Source organism: Eublepharis macularius, chromosome 10, assembly GCF_028583425.1.
Source record: "Eublepharis macularius isolate TG4126 chromosome 10, MPM_Emac_v1.0, whole genome shotgun sequence".
NCBI lineage: Eukaryota > Metazoa > Chordata > Lepidosauria > Squamata > Eublepharidae > Eublepharis > Eublepharis macularius.
In genome coordinates, this window is record NC_072799.1 from 19,606,186 (window position 1) to 19,632,031 (window position 25,846).

General features: G+C 47.9%; 1 protein-coding gene across 1 annotated transcript in view; it reads left to right on the forward strand.

Moving 5' to 3' along the window:
* Positions 1 to 25,846, forward strand: part of LOC129337022 (probable E3 ubiquitin-protein ligase HERC4) — a 58,046-nt gene that overhangs the window by 5,912 nt on the left and 26,288 nt on the right. The window contains exons 2-10 of the mRNA XM_054990469.1: positions 2,187 to 2,319; positions 5,820 to 5,896; positions 6,945 to 7,166; positions 9,416 to 9,507; positions 10,962 to 11,092; positions 14,101 to 14,249; positions 15,395 to 15,471; positions 23,192 to 23,295; positions 24,241 to 24,300. Of these exons, the coding sequence (XP_054846444.1) occupies positions 2,187 to 2,319; positions 5,820 to 5,896; positions 6,945 to 7,166; positions 9,416 to 9,507; positions 10,962 to 11,092; positions 14,101 to 14,249; positions 15,395 to 15,471; positions 23,192 to 23,295; positions 24,241 to 24,300 (1,045 nt within the window). The remainder of the gene's footprint in view (positions 1 to 2,186; positions 2,320 to 5,819; positions 5,897 to 6,944; positions 7,167 to 9,415; positions 9,508 to 10,961; positions 11,093 to 14,100; positions 14,250 to 15,394; positions 15,472 to 23,191; positions 23,296 to 24,240; positions 24,301 to 25,846) is intronic.

Below are 25,846 nucleotides of genomic sequence, written 5' to 3' on the forward strand. Positions count from 1 at the left end.
GTGACCCCCCTCACTGCGCTGCCCTGAGCTCCTTGCACCATGTGTGAGATTAAAAGGCAACTGTATTCAGAAAAAAATTACATTTCATTTATCCAGCACTAACACTGCATTAAGTTTACTTGCATTTTCTCAGAAGAGAAAATGGTCACTTCACATTGTCATAGATTTCAGCTAAGAAAAGACAGCATATTTTCTTCTCCTCTGAGCATTGCCTCTGATGGGGGCAGTGGAAATTGATTAATATGGGAATAACTGAAGCAAGAAACATTCTAGCTTAATCTACCTGGTGTCAGGTGTCACTCTAACAACATCTCATACTGGCTGTTCTCTGTGTGGAAAAACGGGGTCGCCAGCCTGCAAGTGGGGCCCGGAGAGTCCAGAGTACAGATCCATTACTCCATTACTCTGAAGAAAATGGCTGCTTTGGAGGGAGGACTCTACAGGATTATAGCCCACTGAAGACCTTCCCCTCCCCAAACCGAGACCTCCCCGGGCACCAACCCCAAATCTCCAACCTGGAGCTGTGGCAACTTTAACCTGAAGGCACCTGTTCCCATATGCATCCACCCAGTTGTCAAGATCTTTAGCTGAGGCCATGCTGAGTGTAGGCCTATTTTGGAAGGTTAAGTGAGTCATTACTAGGAAGAGGATCTGTGGTGACTCCTGGCTGTAGAATAATTCCCTGAAGTATAATCATCAACTGCTTCATTATCTTTCAGACATCCACTGAAAGCTGTTATTCCCCAGTTATTTGAGGATACGTTAAAACAGTACATATACTGTAATCAAGATTATTTTCTCTTGTTTATGATTTTATCTGCTGTTTTACTCTAATATTGCTGGTTCTAGATTGTATTGGTTTCAATGTCTTGAGGACTAAGGACAGCAGAATGTAAATAGATAAGAAAGGCATCTGTTCTGGTTTAAAATATCTAAATCTGATATCAAGGTAACCCAAATCATTTCTTCGTTGTGGAAGATGGAATTATTTTCTAAATATTTACTTATTTTGAATAAATTGTTTTATTTCTTCTAATATTGAGTAAGAAAGACAAGCTAACCTGGGTCCTAGAATATTTATTATGATAATTTATTAATTCATTTTTACCCAACCTTTCTCCCCAAGGAGGACCAAAAGTGGCTTATATAATTCTTCTTTTCTCCATTTTATCCTCTCAACAGCCCTGTGAGGTAGGGTAGGCTGAAAGCATGTGACTGGCCCAGGTTCACTCAGCAAGATTCCATAGCAGAGTGAGGATTTGATCCTGGGTCTCACAGATCTTAATCTGCCACCTTAGCCACTACACCATCATGGCTCTTAATGATGCCCTCTGACGGGCTTCTCAACCCAGGCTGTTTTCACTCTGCTTACCGACCATGGAACATTGCACCGAGCTCCTGGAACAGCGTCTTCCTGGTGCGAGTTTGCATGAGAACTACCGTTCATGCCAGGAAGACACAGTTCCGGGAGCTCAGTGCAATGTTCCATGTCCGGTAAGCAGCGTGAAAATGGCCCCAGTCTCTGGTTCCTGAGATTTCTCCAGGTAGGCATTGCTCATATGTTTTCTCATCTTTGCAGACCTTAGCTGTCTTTTTTAAAAAGACAGGTAAGATCAGGGCTCATTTTGAGGGTGAACGTGCCGGAACACAGTTCCGGCAGTTCTCCAAAGAGGTCATGTCAGGTGGCTCCGCCCACCTGACTCAGCCATTTTGGGCCCGTTTCAGCCTGGATTGGGGCCAGAATGGCACGGATCGGGCCTCTGCCAGGTGGTGGATCACTCTCCCGCTCAGCAGCGGCCCGATCCTGACCATTTGGGGCCCTTTTCAGCCCCATTTTGCCATTTTCGGCCCAATTTTGGCTCTGAATGGCCAAGATTGGGTCCAAAACAATCAGGATAGGTGATGTCAGGGGGTGTGGCAGATGCAAATCAGTTATGCTAATGACAAACTTCCAGTGATGTCATGGGGTACAGCATATGCTAATGTGTTATGCTAATAAGTTCCTCCAGCTCTTTTTCTATTAAATGAACCCTGGGTAAGATTATCACTGTGCAAAATGCTACACCCAGTATCAATTCCTGCTCTTGCTCGGTACAATTGTGGAACACACACAACCCTGCCCAAACATTATTTTTATTTTTTATATCTAAACAGCACAGCAGATTCTGTCTTGCTTGTTTGTACAGGGCACATTAACCTGAAGAAGAAGATCAAGGTGGATTTACTGGACTGTGAAACATCTCACCTGCTCATTCTCTCATCAGAAGGAAAACTTTCTGAGCACAGTCTTGCTTTCCAAAACGTTGAGTCAAAGCCAAGGTGAGACATCTTGTTGTACATCATGGTGTCATGGCAGCAGGGTTTTTAAAATACATATATATTTAATGCAAGAGGGTCTAAAATAATAGAAGAGGAATAGCAGTGCATGGCGCATGCACACACAAAAATGCACCAACAGCAGTTGCATTTGTCCCATAAATTTGCTTTGTAGGAGGGTGTAAGATATAAGGGCTTTGGAGGTTCTTCTTTTTTTCTTAAAGGCAAATTTCCATGCGAAAGTTTTGTCAGAAAGGAGACATGGGTCCGGTCCCATGACTGCTCAGTGAGGGATAGCCATGGAAAATCCTGTGCATCTCAGCCCACAACCAAGTGGCTTTTGTGAATCCCCATCACACTCAAGATCCTTGTTGGGATGCCACTGCAAATTTTGTTTTTTGAAGGATTTTCACATCCACATCCCAGAGTTGCGTTGCATAGTTATTGCTTTCTGGAATAAGGCTTCGTTTTCAGAATGCATCACATTTTCACTAACCTGTTTAAAGATAGAACCTTCTCAGGACAAATTATACCTTTGCCTTTCTGAGGCAAAATCCTCCCTCTAGTTTTTGTCTCCTTTTCAGCACTAAGTGGAATTTCCCTACTTTCTAGCCGGCATTGTTTACTGTTTCTATGATCTTGCTGTCTTAGAGGTTCCCTGTACATCTGCACAGTCAAGGTTAGGCAAATTAAGCTACTGTCTGCATTGCATATAATAGTACGGCAGTGTTCTTGCTTGTAATTTTGCTCACAGTGGCTTTGTTTACATTCCTGACAATTTTAGGCCCCTTTTTGGCCATTTTCAGCCCCTTTTCAGCCATTTTGGGTCCAATTTCGGTCCTGAATGGCCAGGACTGGGTCCAAAACAGCCAAGGTAGGTGATGTCAGGGGTGTGTGGCATATGCAAATCAGTTATGCTAATAAAACACTTCTGGTGACGTCAAGGGGTGTGGCATATGCTAATGAGTTGTGCTAATGAGTTCCTCCAGCTGTTTTTCTATGAAATGACCCCTGGCTCAGACCTTGCATTCTTTTTCATAGGCCCTTCAGAAGTAAAGCCAGTATTCAGGCTAGGGGTGCCAGCCTCCAGGTAGTGGCTGGAGATCTTCCAGAATTACAACTGGTCTCCAGGCCACAGAGATCAGTTCACCTAGAGAAAATGGCTGCTTTGGGGGGTGGACTCTATGGAATTATGCCATGCCAAGTTCCGTTCCCTCCCCAAACCCCACTTTCTCCAGGTTTCACCCCCCCCCCCCAGATCTCCAGGAATTTCCCAACTTGGAGCTGGCAACCCTAGTTCAGGCCCTTTTAATTTTAATGGGCTTTAAGTTAGCAGGCTAACCGTTCTTTTGAGTCTGGTTCTCTCCTCCCCCTATGACACCTACTCGCATTCAGTTGGTCACTCTTGTCTGTTTTTATTGTTGTCATTTTTCTTGCAGTTGGTTTGGGGAGTGATTGTCTTTGTTTTGCTTTTGCTTTGCTTTGCGTTATTACATTTATAATCTACCCTCCCCTCAAACAGGCTCAGGACGAATGACATCAATAGTAAATTTACAATAAAATTCACATTAAAACCATAATTAGACAGTTCAATAATAACAGTATGAAAACTGCTCTAGAACAGCTCTAGATGGCAGATCATATTCCCAGCCCCCAATCAGACATTTTATGTGGTGGGCATTGGAGGAGCAGCAATAGTCCAACCGATGGAAAAAAGGCAGGGCAGGGATTATACAACCCTCACACACACACCAGGCCAACAAAACACTCCACACCCGACAATAGCCCTGCAGAGAAGGGCCGTCGTCACACGGGCTTAAAATTAGCGCAAAAATTGCGCAATCTACCGCAAAATTCCCACCTTATTCTGGCACTGTTGCGAGTCTGAGATTTCTCCTCTGGTCTCAATTTTCGCACTATAATCTGCTTCCGTGTGACCATCCGGCATCAATTTCTATCCCATAATGACGGAATTTTCCCTTTCTTATCTTGACCCGTTATCCCAGACGCCCTTTCGCACTATCCTGCAGCGAGCTCCTTTTTTTTTTTTTAAAAAAAAACGTCCTTATATCGCTATAACGTCATAATATTATAAAAATACAAAGCAATGAAAGAGTGTTCTTTCTATGCTGCTCGAGCAGCATAGACCGAAAAAGTCTTTCCGCTGCCCTTCGCCTCCGACGGAGGGATCGCAGGTGTGCATGGCACAGAGTGAACGTGCTCTGAACCATCAAAACAACCAGTTGGGCCACCAGAACTACAAGTTCACTCGGTGGAGCCATGGTCGAGTCTTCGGCGATGGGGATCACGTCAGACAGGGGCTTTTCTCAGAACAAGAGTATATTTATGGATGTTCAAATTAGGAAGAAAAACCATCTTAGCCAATGTTCAAGCTGCTTCCAGGGCGGGAAAACTTGGCCAACCTATCCTGCTCTTTTGGGGTTGGGCTAACGTTTGGTTATAACGATGTAATGTCGTTATAGCGCAATAAAGCGGAAAAAAAATTTTAAAAAGGGGGGAGGAGTTTTTTCTGTGCCCGTTCAAAATGACGGCACAGAGCGCTACGGTGTGAACAACTCGAAGCGGGAGGAGACGGTATTTGACAAAAGATTGCATCATAGCGCCGATAGGAACAATAGCGCCACATAATGGAAATTTGACGGAATAAACGCCCGTGTGACGACGGCCAAGATTAGCACATCAAGCACCAATCCATATGCAAAAGAACCTCCTCAGGATACAGTGAAGCCTCCCGCCATTAGCATTCCACACCCTGGGAAACTCTTACAGGATGACTCAGCTCAACCCCACCCCTCCTGAGTAGATACAAATGACCTACATCTTTTCCACACTGTGACACTGAGAGATCTCTGTCTTTTGGTGCTACACCTCTGAAGATGCCAGCCACAGCTGCTGGCGAAACGTCAGGAACTACAATGCCAAGACCACGGCAATACAGCCCGGAAAACCCACAACAACCATTGTTGTTGTTGTTATATAATGCCATGGAGTCAGTCTACTCTTCAAAGCAGCTATTTTCTCCAGGAGAATTTATCTCTGCAATCTGGAGATCAGTTATAATTCCAGGAGGTATTCCCGTCCCTCCTGGAGGTTGGCAACTCTATGTGAGACTGTTCTACATGCTCAGAGCCTTTTTAGCAGTTTTTTTACAGGAATCCCATAAAATGAACTCCCATGTAACTTAAATAGGCTTACCTGTGTCTCACTGGGAGGCTGTCAGTTTTTACTCCCAAATATAAGATTCAGATTATGTAACTAAATATTCAGTATTCAGATGAACACAGAATTGGTATTGAGCTCGCCCACTTCCATTCTGTGGCCATCCTGGTTAGTCTTTTTTTAATCCCCCTAAGTGGCAGAGTAAAAGCACAGAACTGCATTCTGTTTTACACAAAATGTTGTATTCTTAAATGACTTGTCCAAATCTTCCACGACGAATGTTACTGTTTGGTATCCTAGCATGTGTTGTTCTCTCTGAACAGATTGCTGAAAGAATTAGGAGACAGACGCATTGTTCAAATTGCCTGTGGTGACCATCATTCCATGGCCCTGTCAAAAGGTATGACATGACATCCCTACAGCCAGTGTTTATGATAAGTCAGGATGTTTGTCAGCAAGGCTGAGAGGTGTGGGAATCCATCCCATTTTCTGCTCATCAAAGGGCACTCAAAATGGTCAGGGAAAAAGTGAATTTCAATGCTTCTTTTAATAACTCCTGGGGTGGTCTGTCTGAGGTCAAAGGCAAACTTAAGAGACTCAGACCGTTTTCACACTGCTTACCAGCCACGGAACACTGCGCCAAGTTCCTGGAACGACAGCGTCTTCCTGGCATGATTTCACCCGAGATGCGCAAAATTGCACCTGGAAGATGCTGTCATTCCAGGAGCTTGGCACGATGTTCCGTGGCTGGTAAGCAGTGTGAAAACAGCCCTAGAGCCACTAAAATTCGAGAGAGGCTCATGGTCTCTCCACCTGCATGTAGTGCAGCACCCTGACATATGAACAGCTGAAATGAAAGAGAAGAAGAAAAGCCTGTGGCCCATCCTCAGGCCATTATGAGACATGGCAGAATCCAGTCCTTCCTCTCTTCTCCCCCCAACTTGGTCCTATGAGAGCAGAGAGAGGTGGGGAGAAAATGGCACTCTCAGTGTTGGCCAGGACGTTGCAGAGGTTTTGTGAAAGGACTTTCTAGCCCACAGCAGGTCCATCAGCAATACGAACATAAGGAGAACCCTGCTGGATCAAATTAGTGGTCCAGCTAATCCTACAGTGGCCAAGCAGTTGCCGTGCAGAACCAACAAAGAAGTCATAGAGATCCAGGCTCTCGGCTGATGCTGCCTCCTGGCATTGGTATTTAGAGGTTTACTGCCTCTGTATATGGAGGTTCCCTTTACTCTAAAGAAACTTTCTGGAACATAGATACTCACAGTATAAGCCTATGTACACATCCCTGTATCCCCTTACTGCCACTCAAGTTCTTTGGAAGAAAGGTAGATTATGAAAGAGAAGCAGATGTATTTATGAAGGGGCTCCTATTTAATGCTCAGGGCTGAATGTGCTCTGAATGTATGCAGCTCTCTTATTTCCCTTTTGTATGTTGTGTTAAGGAGGAGAGCTCTTTGCCTGGGGTCAGAATGAATATGGCCAGCTTGGCGTGGGAAGAGAGATGAGTTCTGCCAGGGAACCACAGCTGGTGCAGGCGCTTGAAGGCATTCCTTTGGCAAAGATTGCAGCTGGAGGATTTCATAGCATGGCAGTCTCTCTGTCTGGATCGGTCTATTCTTGGGGAAAGAATGCCTTTGGGCAACTGGGCCTTGGAAATACAGAAGGTGAGTGGAGTCGGTGCAATGGAATAGGTATATCTACTAGTGAAATGTTTGCCATGAACTCTGCCTTACGTGGATTGGTAGCAGTCCTCCTGGGTCTCAAGCCGATCTCAGGCTTTTATGGCCCTTTTCTCTAAGGGACAAGCTAGAAGTGACGAATTACACTTGAATGGCAAGTGAACAGACTCGCATGTATTCCTCCCTGTTCACTTGCGCTCCTCTTGCAATCTACTTTGTGATCCACTTTGCAATTGCGTGGAATGCAAGTGAACAGGAAGAAATGCATGCGAGTCTGTTCACTTGTCAATCAAGTGTAATTCATCACTTAGCCCTAAGACCCTTTGAGGTGGAGGAGCCATCTGCCTATTTGAGTACATGTTGTATCAGTGAACTACGTTCCCTCTCCATGGGGGCCCAGAAGGAGGCAAAATGAGGAGGGAGAGGCTCCCCACTCCACCCTCAAATCCACTGTCTCTCTGATGCAAAAGAAGATCAAGAATATATCTTGGTGAAAAGATGGCAGCAGCCTGAATATTCACGTCTTACAGCCTGTCATACATCAGTATGTCACCCTAAGAAGATTTTAAGCCCATTGACATCCACTTGGCTCTCCTAAATATGGTGATGATGATGGAATAAATATTTTTCAAAAAGGGAGCTAATGTCTCGTAACTGAAGTCAGGCACCATCTTGCCTCGGCAAGCCATTCTTTGATGAATCTGGGGAAGATATTTTTAACTGCAGAACTGGTTTTAGGGCATAATTCTGGGAGTCCTCAAGGAATCCCTACCTGGTCTGTGGATGGCCAGGACGTGTTGTTTTTGAGATTGGCCTGGGCCATCCATTGTACTATTTAAAACAGTGAAAGTAAAATAATGGTTGCCATTAAGCTTCTCTGATTCTGAAGGTGGGGTGTTTTGGGGAGAGGAAGAAAGGGATGAGAATGGTCAGGAGGCTTGAATGACCGTCTGTTCACATATGGCCAGCCTGCTTGCTGAGATCTGCATCAGAGACCCTTCACCACATTCACCCCCTCCCCACCTTCAGAGGTAGCATTGCCATGTCCCTGGGCGCCAAACTGGGGGATGTGGGGGCCCTGAGGGATAAGGGTTGTGGGGGGTACTTATCTCACACATGCACGAAGTGTGCGCTTGCTCCGGGGTGTCCCACATAGTGCCTGGAATGACATCATCCCTGGTGTGATGTGGAGCATGGGGAAGTGCTCTGGAGAATGCCTCCCCCCCCCCCCCGCCTACATTTCCACACCTTCATTCAGTGCAATAGGACTAACATTACAGCAGTGGAAAAACAATGTAAATGAAACCAGCCTAAGGCATGGCGTGGTATAACGAAGAAAAGGGGGGGGTTACAAAGGCTTTGTGGTAAAAAAGAACTTTGCAGTAAAAAGGGAGCTCACATGTGCAATAAAGAGTGCAACAGGCTACAACACCTTCCCTTACAGAAGTGACCTCCTGACTATTGTAGTGCAATAGTAGCACAATTCCCAATGATTTCTGCATGCAACCATAACTGAACAAAGTCACCAATGATGATTTCGTACATAATCACAATGTGGACAAATTGCCCCCGTCTGGTGAAAAGGTTTCAGACATTGAGTGTTGGTAGTTTTTACCACCAGGAGGAGCACTTGTACAGTCATTTCACTGCAGAAGATTGAACCGGAAAGTGCTGTGTACAAGTGAAAATTGTGGACTAGTTCACCATTCCCATAAGTCTTAAAATCAGTTTTAACTACAGATGTGACTTCTGTGTGTGCCTCATGTGAAGTGTGTGATGAGGGAACCCAATTTTATATCTACAGGTCAGTAAGACCTGTTCTGCACAGGCTGCAGAATTGGATAGTAGGATCCTGAGGTAGTCAAATGGGCCGTATACCCCGTATATTGCAGTGAGTCACATTTTTAATGCTCCCCCATGTAAAGAACTCTCTGCAATTTGAAAACAAGCTCATCAGGGAGACAGGCTTTAGCCCGGCCTTTTTCAGGTTGTCCTAGATTTTCACACACAGGGAATTATTAGTGATGGGGAAGTCCCTTCCCTGCAGTTTGAAGTGGTACAGTTTACCCCCTACCACCTCATTCCCATCCCTTGTATGCTATATGTCTGGACCAGACCTAAGTCATTTCCCGCAATGATGAATGATTTCTTAATCTATTGCCTTCTTTTTCCTTTTTAAAGATCAATAGACACCCTCTTTCGGTGGCTTCATTTTCCTTTTATCTCCTTTTCAGATAGGCATTCCCCTACGTACGTGAATGCTTTGGAACATAAGAAGACTGTGTTTGTTTCATGCGGAGGAGAACACACTGCAGTTCTTTCAAAGGTTGACATTTTAAAAAAAGAAACCCTCCATTTATTAATAATTTACTTTCTTGTGAGCTTTATCTCTCACCCTCCTCATTGCGAGTTTATCTAGAAGTCTTTAGAAGGCAAGTATGCTTAGGGCCAGCACCACATCAGTGCACCAATGAGTTCCATAAGTTGATTGTCCATTATTATTTTTTTAAAAACCCAAGTTTCTAGACCTTGTGACTATGAAAATAACATTAGAAGTGTGCAAGCTATGCCTGGGGAAATTTCAGTAGCTAAGAAGGATAAGTAGCATAGGCTTTCAACTAGTCAAGAGGACAGCCTTCCATGCTCTGAAGTAACTCATTGACTTTATGTGTAGTTATGAGAAGCATGATTAGTCTCTATAATTCATGCAGATTTTAGTTTTTCTCATTAGAGAATTTGGATTACCTTCGTGCGTAATACTGATTTGTGCTTAGCCGTGTAGCATGTAACACAGCCTTGGCCACCCATGATAATACAACCCTTTGTTCTCCCCAGTTATGTAACATCAGCTAGGTGGTTTACAGTGGGCTTAGACCGGTGTAACTCTCCTTAGGATTGCTCTGTCAGTCAGACAAGGATCTCAGGTTCAAATCCCCACTCAGCCATGAAACTGAGCACCAAACTAGATGTGACGGGATCCTCATGGCCACCATATGGCTGCTGCTGCCATTTTAAAATAATTTAAAAATGCCACAAGGACCCAGTCCTGACTGGGTCCTCAGCCCAGTGCTCTTGCTTCCTCCCGTCCCACACACTTTTTAAAGTGCCAGGACAGGTGCAGGGTGTGGCCATTTTGGCATTTGATAAGGTGCGGGGGTGGGGGGAGCAAGAGTGGCTCAGCCTGCCGCTCTGCAGAAATTTTGGAAAGGAAATTTTGGAAGAACACAGAACTCCGTCACAACAAGTCTTAAAAGGTGTGTTATCCCTTTATTATATGCTGAATAGGATTAAACTGGCTGAATCTGTTAAAGAACATATTTTCAATTACATTTGAAGTGTAAAGGTTCATCGATAATTAATTAGAGAAAGCACAGACGTCATGGCATTTGATCGCTCTTCTTAGAAAGGACTTTTATATTGGATGTTACATTTATATTCCACTTGTCTCACTGTATGTAATATACTGTTATTTATGATCAACTTATCTCATTGTGTTCTAGGATACATATATTATTGTAAGAATTTTAATCATTAAAAATGGTGGCAGCTTCCTGGTGGCAGCCATGAGGACATCGTCACGTCTAGTTTAGCCCTCAATGGGTTGTGATAAGGCAATCATTCTCTTTTAGTCTATTGTACCTCACAGGGTTGTTGTGAAAATAAAGGAAAAAGCTCCCCTTAAACTGCTTGGAGAAGAAGTGGGATAAAACTATCAGTGATGGATAGTATGAAATATTTGCTTTATGTATTTCATGTTGATCTGTCTTTTTCCTACCCAAGGATGGGCTGGTCTGTACTTTTGGGGCTGGCTGCTATGGCCAGCTTGGCCACAACTCCACACGTAACGAGATGTTTCCACGTCTTGTGGCAGAGCTGTTTAGTGCTCGAGTGTCTAAGGTAGCCTGTGGGAGGTAAGAAATCCATAAATCTTCCAAATGGTTTATGTTGTCAAGGAGATGATTTTTCCCAAGTTGAAAAGAGGGTAAAAATAGATTTTTTAAGAAAAGTTTGTCTTTTCAGATTTTGCTCCTCTGTCCAATGGAGGCAGTATATGTAAGAGAAGCCCATGTAATTCATTCTTCAGTACTGAAGATATGAGCATCACATATCAAGGCAGCAATAGCAGAATCTCTTAAACTCAGGGGGTTTTTCCTGGGAAAAGAGGTGGTGGAACTCAGTGGGGTGCCCTCGGAGAAAATGGTCACATGGCTGGTGGCCCCGCCCCCTGATCTCCAGACAGAGGGGAGTTGATTGCTGGAGCGGCATGGAGGGCAATCTAAACTCCCCTCTGTCTGGAGATCAGGGGGCGGAGTCACCAGCCATGTGATCATTTTCTAGAGGTTCCGGAACTCCGTTCCGTGTTCCCGCTGAAAAAAAGCCCTGCTTAAACTTATGACTGTGCTTGGCCCATTCTGTTGTGATTCTCAATGTAATGTTTTATTTCCCTGCCTCTTGCCTCTTGATCTTGTGATCCTGTCCCTTTATACATTTCCTGTTTGTGCATGCTTCTTTTCTCTAGATTAGTAAAATGTTTGTTTGTATATAGTCCATATTTCTCACTGAGACCCAAGGCAGATTATGCAGTGCAAGTGAATACAATATAATCAACAGCTAGGACATTCACTGCACTGGGATCTTAGTTTCTTATTTTTAAAAAATAAATGCCTAACATCAACTGTTGTCATGCACAAAGCAGGAATCTTTGGATCGGGGATCAAGCCCTGATCTTTGCAGTGCTGGGGCTATTGGTTAAAGAAGAGAACTACAGATAGTTCCATAATCCTCCTGGCCTAGGAAGTCAAGTGACACCTGAGGGGCACATAGACTCTCTGGATAGAGAGACTCCAACACTTGCCAGGAAGTAGAACACTACTTTATTAAACACACCGGTATAACTTAACTAACTATACACTCTAGGCTTCCCCACTTGTCTCTTCAGGAAGTCCTTCCTGTCCCAGTTTCCCTTTGATCTCCAAACCAGAAACTATTCTCACACCACCAACAGGAGAAATGATTGTGGTACCATTCCATCATTTCTTTACTCCCGTGCGGTAGCCATTTTTAGCATAACACAGACATCTAACTTCTGATTTAGGAACAAATCCCATGTGTTGTGCCAATAAATCCCAACTCAAATGTGATCCTGGAACTCCCCCTTGTTATTTTGCACTACTAATTTAAACTGAGCTGCCACTTGTGCACGTTTAGTTAGTTAGCACGTCAGAGACTGGTGGCCTCTCTGTGTTGTACTGCAGTGCCCACTTAGCACACCTAGATGCCTTTGCATTGCTGGTACCTACTTTAAACAAGACCCTGTCCAAATACAAAAGCATCAGTCTCGATGTCTCGGGCTGTTGGTCCAAAGGATTCCACCAAGGGCGCCAACTTTACTATGATGACCCCTGTGATAGTTTGCAATGTTTCTCATCCCAGATGTAGCCTTGGGGACATCTCTTTTGCCATATCAGTGAGATGTAGGCTGAACTTCTGGTCCTCCTCTCACAGGTATTTAAACTTGGGTGTGGCCAGAAACCAAGAGCCAAAGGGCTCTTTTTGGCTCTTAGCCCATGGCTTGCATCCTATGGCCTGAAGGGGGGGGGGCCAGCAGACCCAGGCTTGGTTGTTATATCATCATGATGTTTGCTTTCTTCTGTTTAAATCATATTTTTGCCTTTACTTCATAAGGTGATTTGAATCCCCACTGGGGAGAAAGGCAGGGCACAAATACGTAACTAAAAAATCACACCATGCCTCATTTCGTTCTTTATTTTTAACACTTGAAGCTAACTTATACTGAGTCACACCATTACTCCAGTCTGAGGCAATTGATTTCAAGTAGGATTGCCAACTGCTTGAAGAAAAGATGTCCTGCCCCATTAATAAAGGCTTAATGCGATGTTGTTTACCAGGTGAGGTTATTCACATCCATGCCAGGAAAAACTTGAGTGGCTCATTTCCACACATTAAGCGTTCATGAAAGGGGCAGGGTAGGCTATTTTTCTCCACCTCCAAGATCAGTCTATCAAGAGCAAGACGGTCTATGCTGACTGGCAGCAACTCACCAAGGCCTCAAGCAGAGGTCAACTCACATCACCTACCACTTGATCCTTTTATCTCGAGATGCTAGGAGTTGGACCTGAGACCTTCTGCATACAAAGCAGAAACTCTAGCTCTGAGCTGTGGCCCTTCCCTGTTTCTTAACCTTGAACTTCTCTCAGTTATTTCAGATCCCCCTGATATATGTCAAGGGGCCTCACTCTGCAACTATTTCAGCATCAGAAGATGTGGTCCCTGGCCTCAAGGAGGCCCGCCTAGCCTCGACTAGAGCCAGGGCCTTTTCGGTCCTGGCTCCCACCTGGTGGAACGGTCTGTCTGCTGAAATCAGGGCCTGGCAGCACTTAACTATCCTTCCGCTGGGCCTGCAAGACAGAGTTGTTCCGCCAGGCATATGGCTGAGGCTGGGCCTCCGCCGGCCTGAAAAAAGGGGTGTATAAAATCTTAACCTTCCCTGTGAAGGCTGTCCACCATCCTGTTTTAAATGCGTATGGATTTTATTGTATTTTAATATGTTGTTTTTATTGTGTTTTGTATTTTAATATGTTGTTATCTGCCCTGAGCCCATTCACGGGGAGGGCGGAATAGAAATTTGAAATAAATAAAATAAATAATACTACTGTTTAGGTGCAATTGGCAGGCTCAAGCCAGGCAAATGGAAGACCGGGCAGCTTGAAGGCCAGTAGTATCATAACAGCAGAAGTAAGACCTTGTGACGGATTACTCAAAAGACAGCAGCTCTGTGATCTTAAAATAAGTCATTGGTACCAGCTAACAACACAACTGGTTGCAGTTTTTAAACTTGAAGGGCCTGGTTGAGCCAAAGGCACTGAATACATGTAATCTGTTTTACTCCTGTCAACAGATGGCACACTCTTGTCTACGTCCCAGACCTGAAGAAAGTCTACTCGTTTGGTTCTGGATCTGAAGGGCAGCTTGGCAATGGGAGAAAGTGTAATCAGTTGATACCTTTTCCTGTTGACTTGGTTAAGAAGGGCAAGAAATTCACCCAGGGTAAATTGTGTTTATGATCTCTACAAGTTCTGCTTTGTATTCAGCTACAAACCAAGCATGCTGTGACTTTTAAGAGCCCATCTGCAAGTTAATATTTATTTATGTACTTTCTTTATAGTCCATCTTTCTCATTGAGAATCAAAGTGGATAATAATACAAAGCATTTACGTGCTAGAAGGGGCTTTGGGGCTGGGGAATGATTCTGTGCCCCGCAGCCGTTCCTCTGAGGACAGAAATGGGGTGAAAGTAATGTATGATTATCTTAGCAGTTGGCCACAATTTAATGTATCTTATTGGGCAAGGAATGGTAAATTGAAAGTGGTAAATTGAAAACAGTGTGTATCCATGGTTACATAGTTTACTCCAATTTGGTTACATAGTTTACTCCAATCCCAGAGCCTGAATTCTCTTCCTGATTTTCGTTTTTGAAGTGCTAGTTTAAGTTTTTATATATATTTATTTACAAAGTTTACACTCTTGTCTTTTGCCCTGATCAGGGCCACCAAAGCGGCTAACAGATTAAAAACATAGATGGTGAAAACACATTTAAAAACCCTTAAAACCAAACGAAAGCACAGCATTAAAACACTTAAAACCAAGCTAAAATACACATTACAGTAAGATACACATACATCAAAACTGCAATTAAAACATAGATCCAGAGGAGTTAGCCGTGTTAGTGTGTAGTTGCAAAATAGTATAGAGTCCGTTAGCACCTTTAAGACTAACCAACTTTGTTGTAGCATAAGCTTTCGAGAACCACAGCTCTCTTCGTCAGATGCATCTGACAAAGGTGAAGTGGAAGAAAGTTGATGATGCATCTGACAAAGATAGCTGTGGTTCTCGAAAGCTTATGCAACAATAAAGTTGGTTAGTCTTAAAGGTGCTACTGGACTCTTTACAATTAAAAGATAGGGCAATATGAAGGGATCTCTGAGGGAATGCCAGACATAGCATGTTACAGGTCCTGCAAGAATGACCATGTCTGGCTGTCGCAGCAAAAAAACCACAGAAGGGTCTTAAAGATGCATCATGGCATAAGCTTCCATGCCCCAGAGCCCACTTCGTTAGATCACCAAATGAGTGTTTCTACAGATAATGCATGACTCCTTGAATAATGCTTTGCTTTATTGTCTCTTTCACAGAAGGGAATGCTTCAGAGAAACAGATTAAAATCATCGCTGGCGATAACCAAAGTATTGTGATTTCTCTGAAGGAAAAGGTCAGTAAGGATTTGGGGGAATTTGCAGCTCAAATTGATGCAGCTTTTATATTTCCAGAGGGAAAAGAGCTACAAGTTGCTTCTCTGTCGTGGTTCTCTGTGATGTCCATCCAGCTCTGCTGTGAGAAGAGGCCCCTTCATTGGGTGAAGTTGTGGGGGGGAGGCAGCAACCAGCCTCCACCAGTCACTGCTGACTGGCTTCTCTGTGCCACATTCAGTGACAGCCAGAGTGAACCTCGCTGGCTCCAGCTCCCCTGCAGAAACTTGGTTCAGTCTGAAAGCTGTTTTTCATGTAGTCTGTCCACTCTCATAAAGTTTGTATAACATTTGTGGTCCTCCATCTTAAGTCTCATACCAGCTGAAGGCAGAGGGTTTTCCCCCCATCCTGCCTTGAAATATTCTTTTCACCCCTTATTTATATTGAACATTGGACCTGAAGAATAATACTTGGTACATATGGGCATCATGGCACACTCCAGTGTGTTTCTGGGCACCCACAGCTTCTTCCCCAAAGCACAGAGTGAATCACAACTTTCTTCCACTTCGCCAGAGCCCAGGGAGCATCATCTTTGTTTCTTCAGGTAACTCCTATTTGGACATATAGATCCAGAGGAGTTAGCCATGTTTGTCTGTAGTAGGAAAAACAGAAAAGAGCCCAGTAGCACCTTAAAGACTAACCAACTTTACTGTAGCATAAGCTTTCGAGAATCACAGTTCTCTTCATCAGATGCATCTTCTTCTTCTTCTTCTTCTTCTTCTTCTTCTTCTTCTTCTTCTTCTTCTTCTTCTTCTTCTTCTTCTTCTTCTTCTTCTTCTTCTTCTTCTTCTTCTTCTTCTTCTTCTTCTTCTTCTTCTTCTTCTTCTTCTTCTTCTTCTTCTTCTTCTTCTTCTTCTTCTTCTTCTTCTTCTTCTTCTTCTTCTTCTTCTTCTTCTTCTTCTTCTTCTTCTTCTTCTTCTTCTTCTTCTTCTTCTTCTTCTTCTTCTTCTTCTTCTTCTTCTTCTTCTTCTTCTTCTTCTTCTTCTTGCATCTGAAGAAGAGAACTGTGATTCTATTTGGAAACATCTATCTCCATCATAGGACAGCAGGGTTTGAGTCCAGTGGCACCTTAAAGACCAACAAGATTTTCAGACTGTAAGCTTTTGAGAGTTGGAGCGCCCTTCTCCAGATGGTGCTGAAGAAGGGAGCTCTGACTCTCGAAAGCTTACTCTCTGAAAATCTTGTTGGTCTCTAAGGTGCCACTGGGTTCAAATCCTGCTGTTCTATAGCAGACCAACATGGCTATCCACCTAACTATCATCTTAGGACTTCTCAGTGTTTTGTATCAGTCCCAGTTCCCCATGGCAGCCATTTTGTGGTAGCACCCACTCAATGTGGTTAAAATTCCTAAAATGCCAATTTTAGTCTTCATAAAACAATCCCAAGTGAAAATAAAAATATTGTCCGGTGTCTGAGCCCCAGCCCCCAGACTTGACAAGAGGGAACAGCAGGTCAACTGGTCAGCCAGCAGACAATAGGTCAACCGGTCTGACTGGCAAGCAGAGGGGGCAGCCGGGGGACAGCAGGTCAACCCCTCCCATGGGCAAATGGAGCCAGAACCTGCCTGTGCCAGGGGCAAGGGGCAAAGACCCAGAGCCTCAGGAGGCAGGGGGAGACAGAAGGAGGCCAGCGAGTCCCACTCCCCTGGGGAAGGAAAGGGGACTAAGCAAGGCAGAAGGGGGCAAGGGCAGAGGGGTTGGGGGCCCAGCAGTCACCCACCCAAAAACCTTACCTGAGGAGGAGAAGCAGCAGCAGCCCCAACAACCCAAAGCCACGCCCCAGCTAGAAAATAGTAGCCTGGCCCAGGAGTTGCCAAAAGCCAAGCCACTCCAGGTGGGGCTATTGGAGGCACTCTGCAGGAAGCCCTGGGCAACCAGCCAAGGAGCCGCAGCTGGACCCACCTTCAGCCATCAGCTCAGCCAGGCAGGCCGGGCTGCTAGCCAGGGGACTGCAGCTGGACAGGCCTGCAGCAATCAGCCAAGGCAGGGAGGCTGGGCAGCCAGGGAACAAGGCACAGCTGGTGCTGGTCAGTGGGGTCAGATCAGCTACCCCAGCTGCGACTGCTTGGTGCAGCCCAAGATCAGGCTGGAAGAGGGGTGGGACAGTAGAAGGAAGCCCTATAAAAGCTGGCTGGGAAGAGCCCTGTGGTGGTGGGTGTGAGTAGGGAGTGATGATGTGGAGTGAGAGCGGTGCGATGCAAGCGTGGAGGTTTGGAGGAGAGCTCTGGGAGGAAGAAGTGAAAGAGGACGCAGAGGGTAAGCAGGCCAGGTTGAGCAGGCCAGCGAGTGGACTGAGAGGGAGTCTGGGTGAGGTATACCGCCCCTCCTTCCACAGAGCAGGGTCCTGCAGAATCCCTGGCCCCCCTATGACGTCAGGAGCAGACCGCCCAGTGCCACGCCCAGTGGCAGCGGTGGCAAGCCCTGACAAGTTGGTGGCCCGTACGGGGAGAGACGTTCCGACGCAGGCGCCAGTCAAGGGGCGGCCTCCCAAGGCCGCCGCCACAGCGGAGCTTGGACTGTGGCTGGAGGAACGCCAGGATAGGATGTGGGGAAAGCTGGAGGCAGCCTACCCAGCCGCTCCAGTGGAACTAGCACAGACAGCGGAGCTGCGGTTGCAAGCCGGCGCGCTCACAGAGGCCTTGCCAAGGGTTTGTGCCCTCGTTTGGGAAAATAACCCACCGCCTGGCAAGCAGGTGCAGAGTCTATGCGCCACCGTGAAGATAGGCCGGCTGATCCTACAAGCCCTGTTAGACTCTGGGAGTGCAGTCTCAGCAATTCGGCCCCAGCTCCTCCCAGCTGCTACCCCAGTGCACCGCTGGATACCGGTGACGGATGTGATGGGCCGCACCCAGCCGTACCCTACGGCCCTAATCACGATAGAGTACCTAGGGGTCTGCCACCAAATGGAAGTTGCCCAGTTAGCTCACCTACCCATGCCAATGCTGCTGGGAAGAGATGCCCCGGGGTTCTTCAGGCTCCTCCAGCAGGCAGCGAAGAAATTGGGAGGAGACACCCCAGGGATCGCTGGGTCTCGGCTGAAGGCGGCAGGGGAATTGACAGACCCCCAAGTTGCCACCGCTCTGCAAGTGGAGGAGGCCGACGACCCGGGAGAGGGTCGCTCCACCAGACCAGGAGCAGAACCACGGACTGGAGACCCAGCTGGGCCCCCGGCCGATCGCCCATTCTGTGACGCCCAAGGGGCAGATGAGTCCTTGCAGCGCTTACGAGAGACGGCAGCTCGTGAGGAGGAGCTAGTGCGGGATGAGCGGAGGTCCCAACGGCTCCCGCGCATCGAGAAGCAAGGAGGGGTTTGGGTTCGCATAGCTCGTGCCCCAAGTGGCCAGGGGGAGGTCCGCCAGCTATTGGTGCCGACTGCCTACCGGGCCGAAGTCCTCCGCACGGCCCATGAGCATGCGTGGGCCGGGCATCTGGGGCACCACAAGACCCTGAAGAAGATCCTTGAGCAGTTCTACTGGCCCTCCGTGAATGCCGACGTGAAGGCCCACTGCCGCTCGTGTCCCACCTGCCAGCGGGTGGCAGCCCGCCGCCCACCGAAGGCCCCCCTCTCCCCACTACCCGTCATGGGGACGCCCTTCCAACGCATCGCGATGGACTTCATCGGACCGCTGCCACGCACACCCCGGGGCCACCGCTTTGCCCTGGTGATTGTGGACTACGCCACACGGTTCCCTGAGGTCATCCCGCTGAGGACCATGCAGACCCCGGGGGTGGTCCGGGCACTGTCCAAGTTCTTCGCGATGGTGGGGCTGCCGGATGAAATCTTGACAGATCGAGGAGGCCCGTTCCGTGCCACCGCCATGCGCCAACTCTGCCAGAGTTTGGGGATCCGGCAGGTGTTCACCTCGGCTTATCACCCTCAGACAGACGGTTTGGCAGAGCGGCTGAACCAGACCATCAAAGAGGCCCTGAAGAAGATGACACGGGAGAAGCCTCATCAGTGGGACCTGTACATCGACCCACTCATGTTTGCCCTCAGGGAGACCCCGCAGGCCTCCACTGGCTTCAGCCCGTTTGAGCTGCTGTATGGGCGCAAGCCAAGAGGGATGCTCTCCCGGCTGACAGAACGCTGGGCGCCCCAGGCCAGCAGCCCTGCGCCCACCACACGGGAGTACATAAGCCAACTCCATAACCGGGTGCAACAGTCCCAAGCCGAGGCGAACCGCAGACTGACTCGCACCCAGGCGAAGCAGAAAGCCACCTACGACCGGGGTGCACGGATGAGGGCCTTCCAGGCGGGAGAGAAGGTCCTGGTGCACCACTCGGTATTCCCCAGAGAGGAAGGGGACCCATGGAGGGGCCCCTACCCGATTCGGAGGGTGCTGGGCCCCACTACTTACGAAGTCCAGTGCGGGGTTGGCCGGCGTCGGCGGAGGACCCTGCATGTGAATCTCCTGAAGCGGTGGCATGAGCGCCCAGAAGAGGAGTGTGGCGTGGCTGAGGACCCGTTGGAGCTTCCTGACAGTGAGCTGCCATGGACCTCCGAAGCCCCAGAGTTCGAGGAGCCCAAGGTAGACCCCCAGCTTGATCCAGCTCAACGGGCCCAGCTACGAGACCTCTGTGCACGGGTTACCGGGGTCTTCTCCCGCAGGCCGGGCAGCACCAGCCTTATTCAACATGCCATCCCGACCAGCCCGGGGCAGACAGCCCGGGCTACCTGGCGCCCCATCCCCAGGAAGCGGTGGGAGGCAGTGGAGAAGGAGACAAACGAGATGCTCCGGCTGGGTGTAATCGAACCCTCACGAAGTGCCTGGAGGAGCCCGATAGTCCTGGTGCCCAAGCCAGATGGGACCACCCGGTTTTGCATTGACTATCGTGAACTGAATAAGGTGGCCCAGTTCGACGCCTACCCCATGCCCCGAGCAGACGTGCTGGTGGACCACCTGGGGTCCGCCCGCTACCTCTCGGCCCTGGACTTAACAAAGGGCTACTGGCAGGTGCCCGTACGGCCGGAGGACCGGGAGAAGACGACCTTTGCCACCCCCCAAGGCCTCTTCCAATTCAAGAAGATGCCGTTTGGCCTGCATGGGGCAGCAGCCACCTTTCAGCGGCTGGTGGACCAGGTGCTGGGAGAGTGCCGGGCGTATGCCATGGCGTACATTGATGATATTATTATCTTCAGCCCCGACTGGCCCACCCACCTCCAACACCTGGAAGCCGTCTTAAGGGCCCTCCAACGAGCTGGACTAAGGGCGAACCCAAAAAAGAGCCACCTGGGGTTCCAGGAACTCCAATACCTGGGCTTTGTGGTCGGGGGAGGACGAGTCAGGCCACCACCGGACAAGGTGGCCTCAATAGCCGACGCCCCACAGCCCAAGACCAAGAAGCAGGTTCGGCGATTCCTAGGACTGCTGGGGTATTACGGGCGGTTCATCCCCCACTTTGCCTCCCGAGCGGCGCCCCTGACGGACAGCTTAAGGAAGGGGCTGCCCAACCAAGTCCGGTGGACCCCAGAACTAGAGGCAGCTTTTAAGGACCTGCGGTTAGCCCTCTCCAATGCCACGGCCCTATGGAACCCGGACTTTGACCAGCCCTTCACACTGGCCACAGACGCCTCGGACACCGGCCTCGGGGCTGTGCTGACCCAGGAGCGGGATGGCGTGGATGTCCCAATTCTGTTCCTAAGCCGGAAGCTCCAGCCCGCCGAGAAGCGCTATGCCACAGTGGAGCGGGAGGCCCTAGCGGTCAAGTGGGCGGTGGGGGCCCTGCAGTACTACCTGGCCAACAACCCCTTTGTACTGCTGACAGACCATGCACCCCTGCAGTGGCTCCATCGCATGAAGGCGCACAACCCCAGGGTGCTGCGGTGGTACCTCTCCCTCCTACCCTTCCAATTCACCATCAAATACCGCCAGGGGGCACGGCATGTGGACGCGGACTTCATGTCCCGCATGTTCGAGGCTGAACCGGACCCCCACAACTCAAAGCCAAGTGGGGGTGTGTGTCCGGGGTCTGAGCCCCAGCCCCCAGACTTGACAAGAGGGAACAGCAGGTCAACTGGTCAGCCAGCAGACAATAGGTCAACCGGTCTGACTGGCAAGCAGAGGGGGCAGCCGGGGGACAGCAGGTCAACCCCTCCCATGGGCAAATGGAGCCAGAACCTGCCTGTGCCAGGGGCAAGGGGCAAAGGCCCAGAGCCTCAGGAGGCAGGGGGAGACAGAAGGAGGCCAGCGAGTCCCACTCCCCTGGGGAAGGAAAGGGGACTAAGCAAGGCAGAAGGGGGCAAGGGCAGAGGGGTTGGGGGCCCAGCAGTCACCCACCCAAAAACCTTACCTGAGGAGGAGAAGCAGCAGCAGCCCCAACAACCCAAAGCCACGCCCCAGCTAGAAAATAGTAGCCTGGCCCAGGAGTTGCCAAAAGCCAAGCCACTCCAGGTGGGGCTATTGGAGGCACTCTGCAGGAAGCCCTGGGCAACCAGCCAAGGAGCCGCAGCTGGACCCACCTTCAGCCATCAGCTCAGCCAGGCAGGCCGGGCTGCTAGCCAGGGGACTGCAGCTGGACAGGCCTGCAGCAATCAGCCAAGGCAGGGAGGCTGGGCAGCCAGGGAACAAGGCACAGCTGGTGCTGGTCAGTGGGGTCAGATCAGCTACCCCAGCTGCGACTGCTTGGTGCAGCCCAAGATCAGGCTGGAAGAGGGGTGGGACAGTAGAAGGAAGCCCTATAAAAGCTGGCTGGGAAGAGCCCTGTGGTGGTGGGTGTGAGTAGGGAGTGATGATGTGGAGTGAGAGCGGTGCGATGCAAGCGTGGAGGTTTGGAGGAGAGCTCTGGGAGGAAGAAGTGAAAGAGGACGCAGAGGGTAAGCAGGCCAGGTTGAGCAGGCCAGCGAGTGGACTGAGAGGGAGTCTGGGTGAGGTATACCGCCCCTCCTTCCACAGAGCAGGGTCCTGCAGAATCCCTGGCCCCCCTATGACGTCAGGAGCAGACTGCCCAGTGCCACGCCCAGTGGCAGCGGTGGCAAGCCCTGACAAATATAATCTTCAGCATGCATGTAATTGTTTAACGGCAGCATCAGACATCCAACAGATGTTTGCGTCCCAGATCTAACAAAGTTCCACATAGCAATTATTCTCTATCAATCAATCTGTAGTAAATCATGAAAATGGGTACAAAATGTAATGTACACAGACTGGGGAATCCTGCCACAGAAACATGACTTGAGGCAAGACATTTGGCCAGTGAACACAACTTGAATAACTGCTAGGCATTTATTTTGCTACAAACTGGTTGTCTGGAATGGCCCGTAGATCACCTTATCACTCGGTTGCAAAAGCCAGTTTTTCTTTTCGTGTATGTTAATGCCATAAGTACCCTGACCTGGATAGCCCAGGTGAGCCTGATCTTGTCAGATCTCAGAAGCTAAGCAGGGTCAGCCTTATTTAGTAATTGGATGGGAGACATTTAATGAACCCAGGGTGGCAGAGGCAGCCAATGGCAAACCACCACTGTTGGTCTCTTGCCATGAAAACTCCTGCAGGGGTCGCCATAGGTCAGATATGACTTGAGGACACTTTCTACCACCACAGCCATAAATGTCTACATTATCTGGGGGAGGGAGTCAGCAAATTGCAGAGAGACATACGCACTCTGCATTTCATTTAAAATCTCCAGTGGAGATACCTCATTAGGTTCTGGGATCACTTTGTGTGTTTGTGTTCATTTTCTTCAGAATTCATATGCCAATTTAAACCGGACAATTGCCACGTTAGAAGAGGAAGAGACAGATAAATGGGTTTCTAATTTGGATCCTAACCGCTGGCCGAACATTAGACAGTAAGTATCTCCTCTGCTGGATTTCTGTGAGTATAGCAACACATAATGTTTTTAATGGATCCCATTTTGGTCCATTAATACTGAATTCAAAAGCAACAATACAATATTCAGTCTATGCATCCTGGATAGAGATAGCAGCCTTGGAGAGAGGCAGGTGGCTTTTCAGGGAATCCGTGGTCTGATGATGGAAACTTAATCTAGTAAACTTCATTTCTTATTTACCTCTGTTGCCATTCAAGGTAGGTGCTAAGACTGATGTGAAATCTAGCATCCAATCTCCTGGGTCTGGGGGAACTAAGAGCCAAGCTACAAGTGACGCCTGACACAGGTGATGCCTGACACTTGTCAGCTTCCCTCAAGTTTTGATGGGAAATGTAGACATCCTGGTCTTGCAGCTGTAATGGAGAGCCATTTTGCAACTGACTTCATGGACCCAGCGTTGGATAATACACCCTTCAGTCTGGATTTGGCCAATATTTCACACAGCCCCACTAGCCCTTAAGTACTCTAGGGAGAGACAGAGTTGTATAGTGGTCAGAGTGTCAGCCAAGGGATGGGGAGACGTGGGTTTAGACACAGCTTCGCAGCTCGTTAAGTGGCCTTGCACCAGTCAGCTCAAACTACCTCAGAGTTGTAAGAATAAAGCGGAGACATGGAGGGCCACGTATGCCTCCTTTAGCTGCTTGATGAAGAATAGAATAAAAATGTGAGAGATAATTGTGTGAGGAGAGGGAGGAAAAGATAGCCTCGTGGTTGTCTCTTTGTTTCCTCACAAGCCATTGGCTCGACAATGTGCACTCATGTGCCAAGGAGAGAATACTTCAGTGTGAACAATGTGCTTTCCTTTATCAGTTTTACCTCAGCAGCAAGTCTGGTTCTATTCTCAAGGCAAAGGCTTGAAGACTAATGGTGTCTTTTTTCTTTCTTTCCTTTTTGGACCAACAGGGAGATTAAGTTGATCTTCTCGTCAGTAGCCTGTGTCAATGGAAGCTTCCTGAAAAAGAGGTAAATTGCCCTCTTGTGAGGATTGCAATTGTTGACAGGACAAATCAAACATGGATCTAGCTTGCAGTTCTGTGGATTACAAGTCAACAATTGGCTTTATGTGTTTATAATTGTTTTTATATTATTTTATATCTTTTATGTATTTATATTATATTTGATTAAGTGTTTTGTACATGTTTGTATTTTAAATGCTTTTTAATGTTTGAAATGTTTTAACAGTTGTTACCTTGAGGACCCTGAAATTGGGTGGAAAGGCAGCATAGAAATGTTTTAAATAAATAAAATAAAGTGTTAGTAATTTGAGGATGGAGCCAGGGACGTCCCAACCTCCACTTCCGTCCCCCAGGCCCTGCTCACCTTGCCAGTGGGGGGAAGTTGTGGGGAGGCAGGCTGGGAGCCACTGGAGCATGTGACAAAATGGTACTCACACACGCACTTCTGGTTGAAAACTGGAAGCTGTGGGGCCAAGTCAGCCCCAAACACAGCGAAAATGTAATCAGGGTCACCCTAGTGCATTCACAAAGAACTGGGATTGGGGCCCCACACCTGATTAATGACCTCCCCCCCACATCACCTGCTTTTAAGATAGGGGCGCTGGCAATCCTAGATGGAGCAGGACTTAAAAACTGATTTAAAAAACAAACTTCCTGCCTTATAATGCTAAACAAAAATAAACATGTCCAAGGCGCAAAGATTACTTTAGCCTGCCTAGAGGGTTGAAGAAGCAGGTGTCCAGATTGAATGTGCCAAGACATCAGCAACAACATAAAGGCTGTTTACATCCTTTTCCTACATCCTCAGAACAAAAAACAGTGTATCTTAGGAGAGGTAAGCATAAGAAGACTCTTGCTGGATCAGACCCACGCTCCATGAAGCCCAGCATCCTGTTTCACCCAGCAGCCAGTCAGTTGGCCCCGAGGGCTGACAAACAGGACCAGAGGCCAAGGACTTCCCAGTCGTTCCCTCCTTGCGTTGGGTTCCAGAAATTTACTGTTTCTGAATGTGGAGGTTGTCTTTTGTAATGGCTAGCAGCCACTGATGGACATTTCCTCCACGAATCTGTCTAATCCCTTTTTAAAACCATCTATGCTTGTGGCCATCGCTACCTTCCCTGGCAATGAATTTGAGTAAAGAAGTGTTGCCGTTTATCTGTCCTCTATCTATTGCCCACCAACTTCAAGTTCTAGTATTATGGGAGAGAGAGAAAAAGCTCTGTCTGTCCACATCTCCACCCCATGTCCCTCCCTTAGCCGTCTTTTTTTCTAAACTAACAAGTGCCAGATTCTTCAGCCTTTTTTCAGAGGAAAGGTGCTCCAGTCTCTTGATGTGGAGCATCCTTCCTTGTATCACCGCATCCACAGCATTTTTTTCAAAACTGCCTAATATCTGCACCTTTACAAACCCAAGGATCTATAGGATGCACTGGTCAGCCAGCAATTGGGGCAAGTAAAAGAGAGGGAAGTAGAACGAGCATTCCTCCCCTGAGGTTTATTCATGTTAATGGGAAATATTTGTAAAATAATAAAGGATACATAGGCACTGCGAT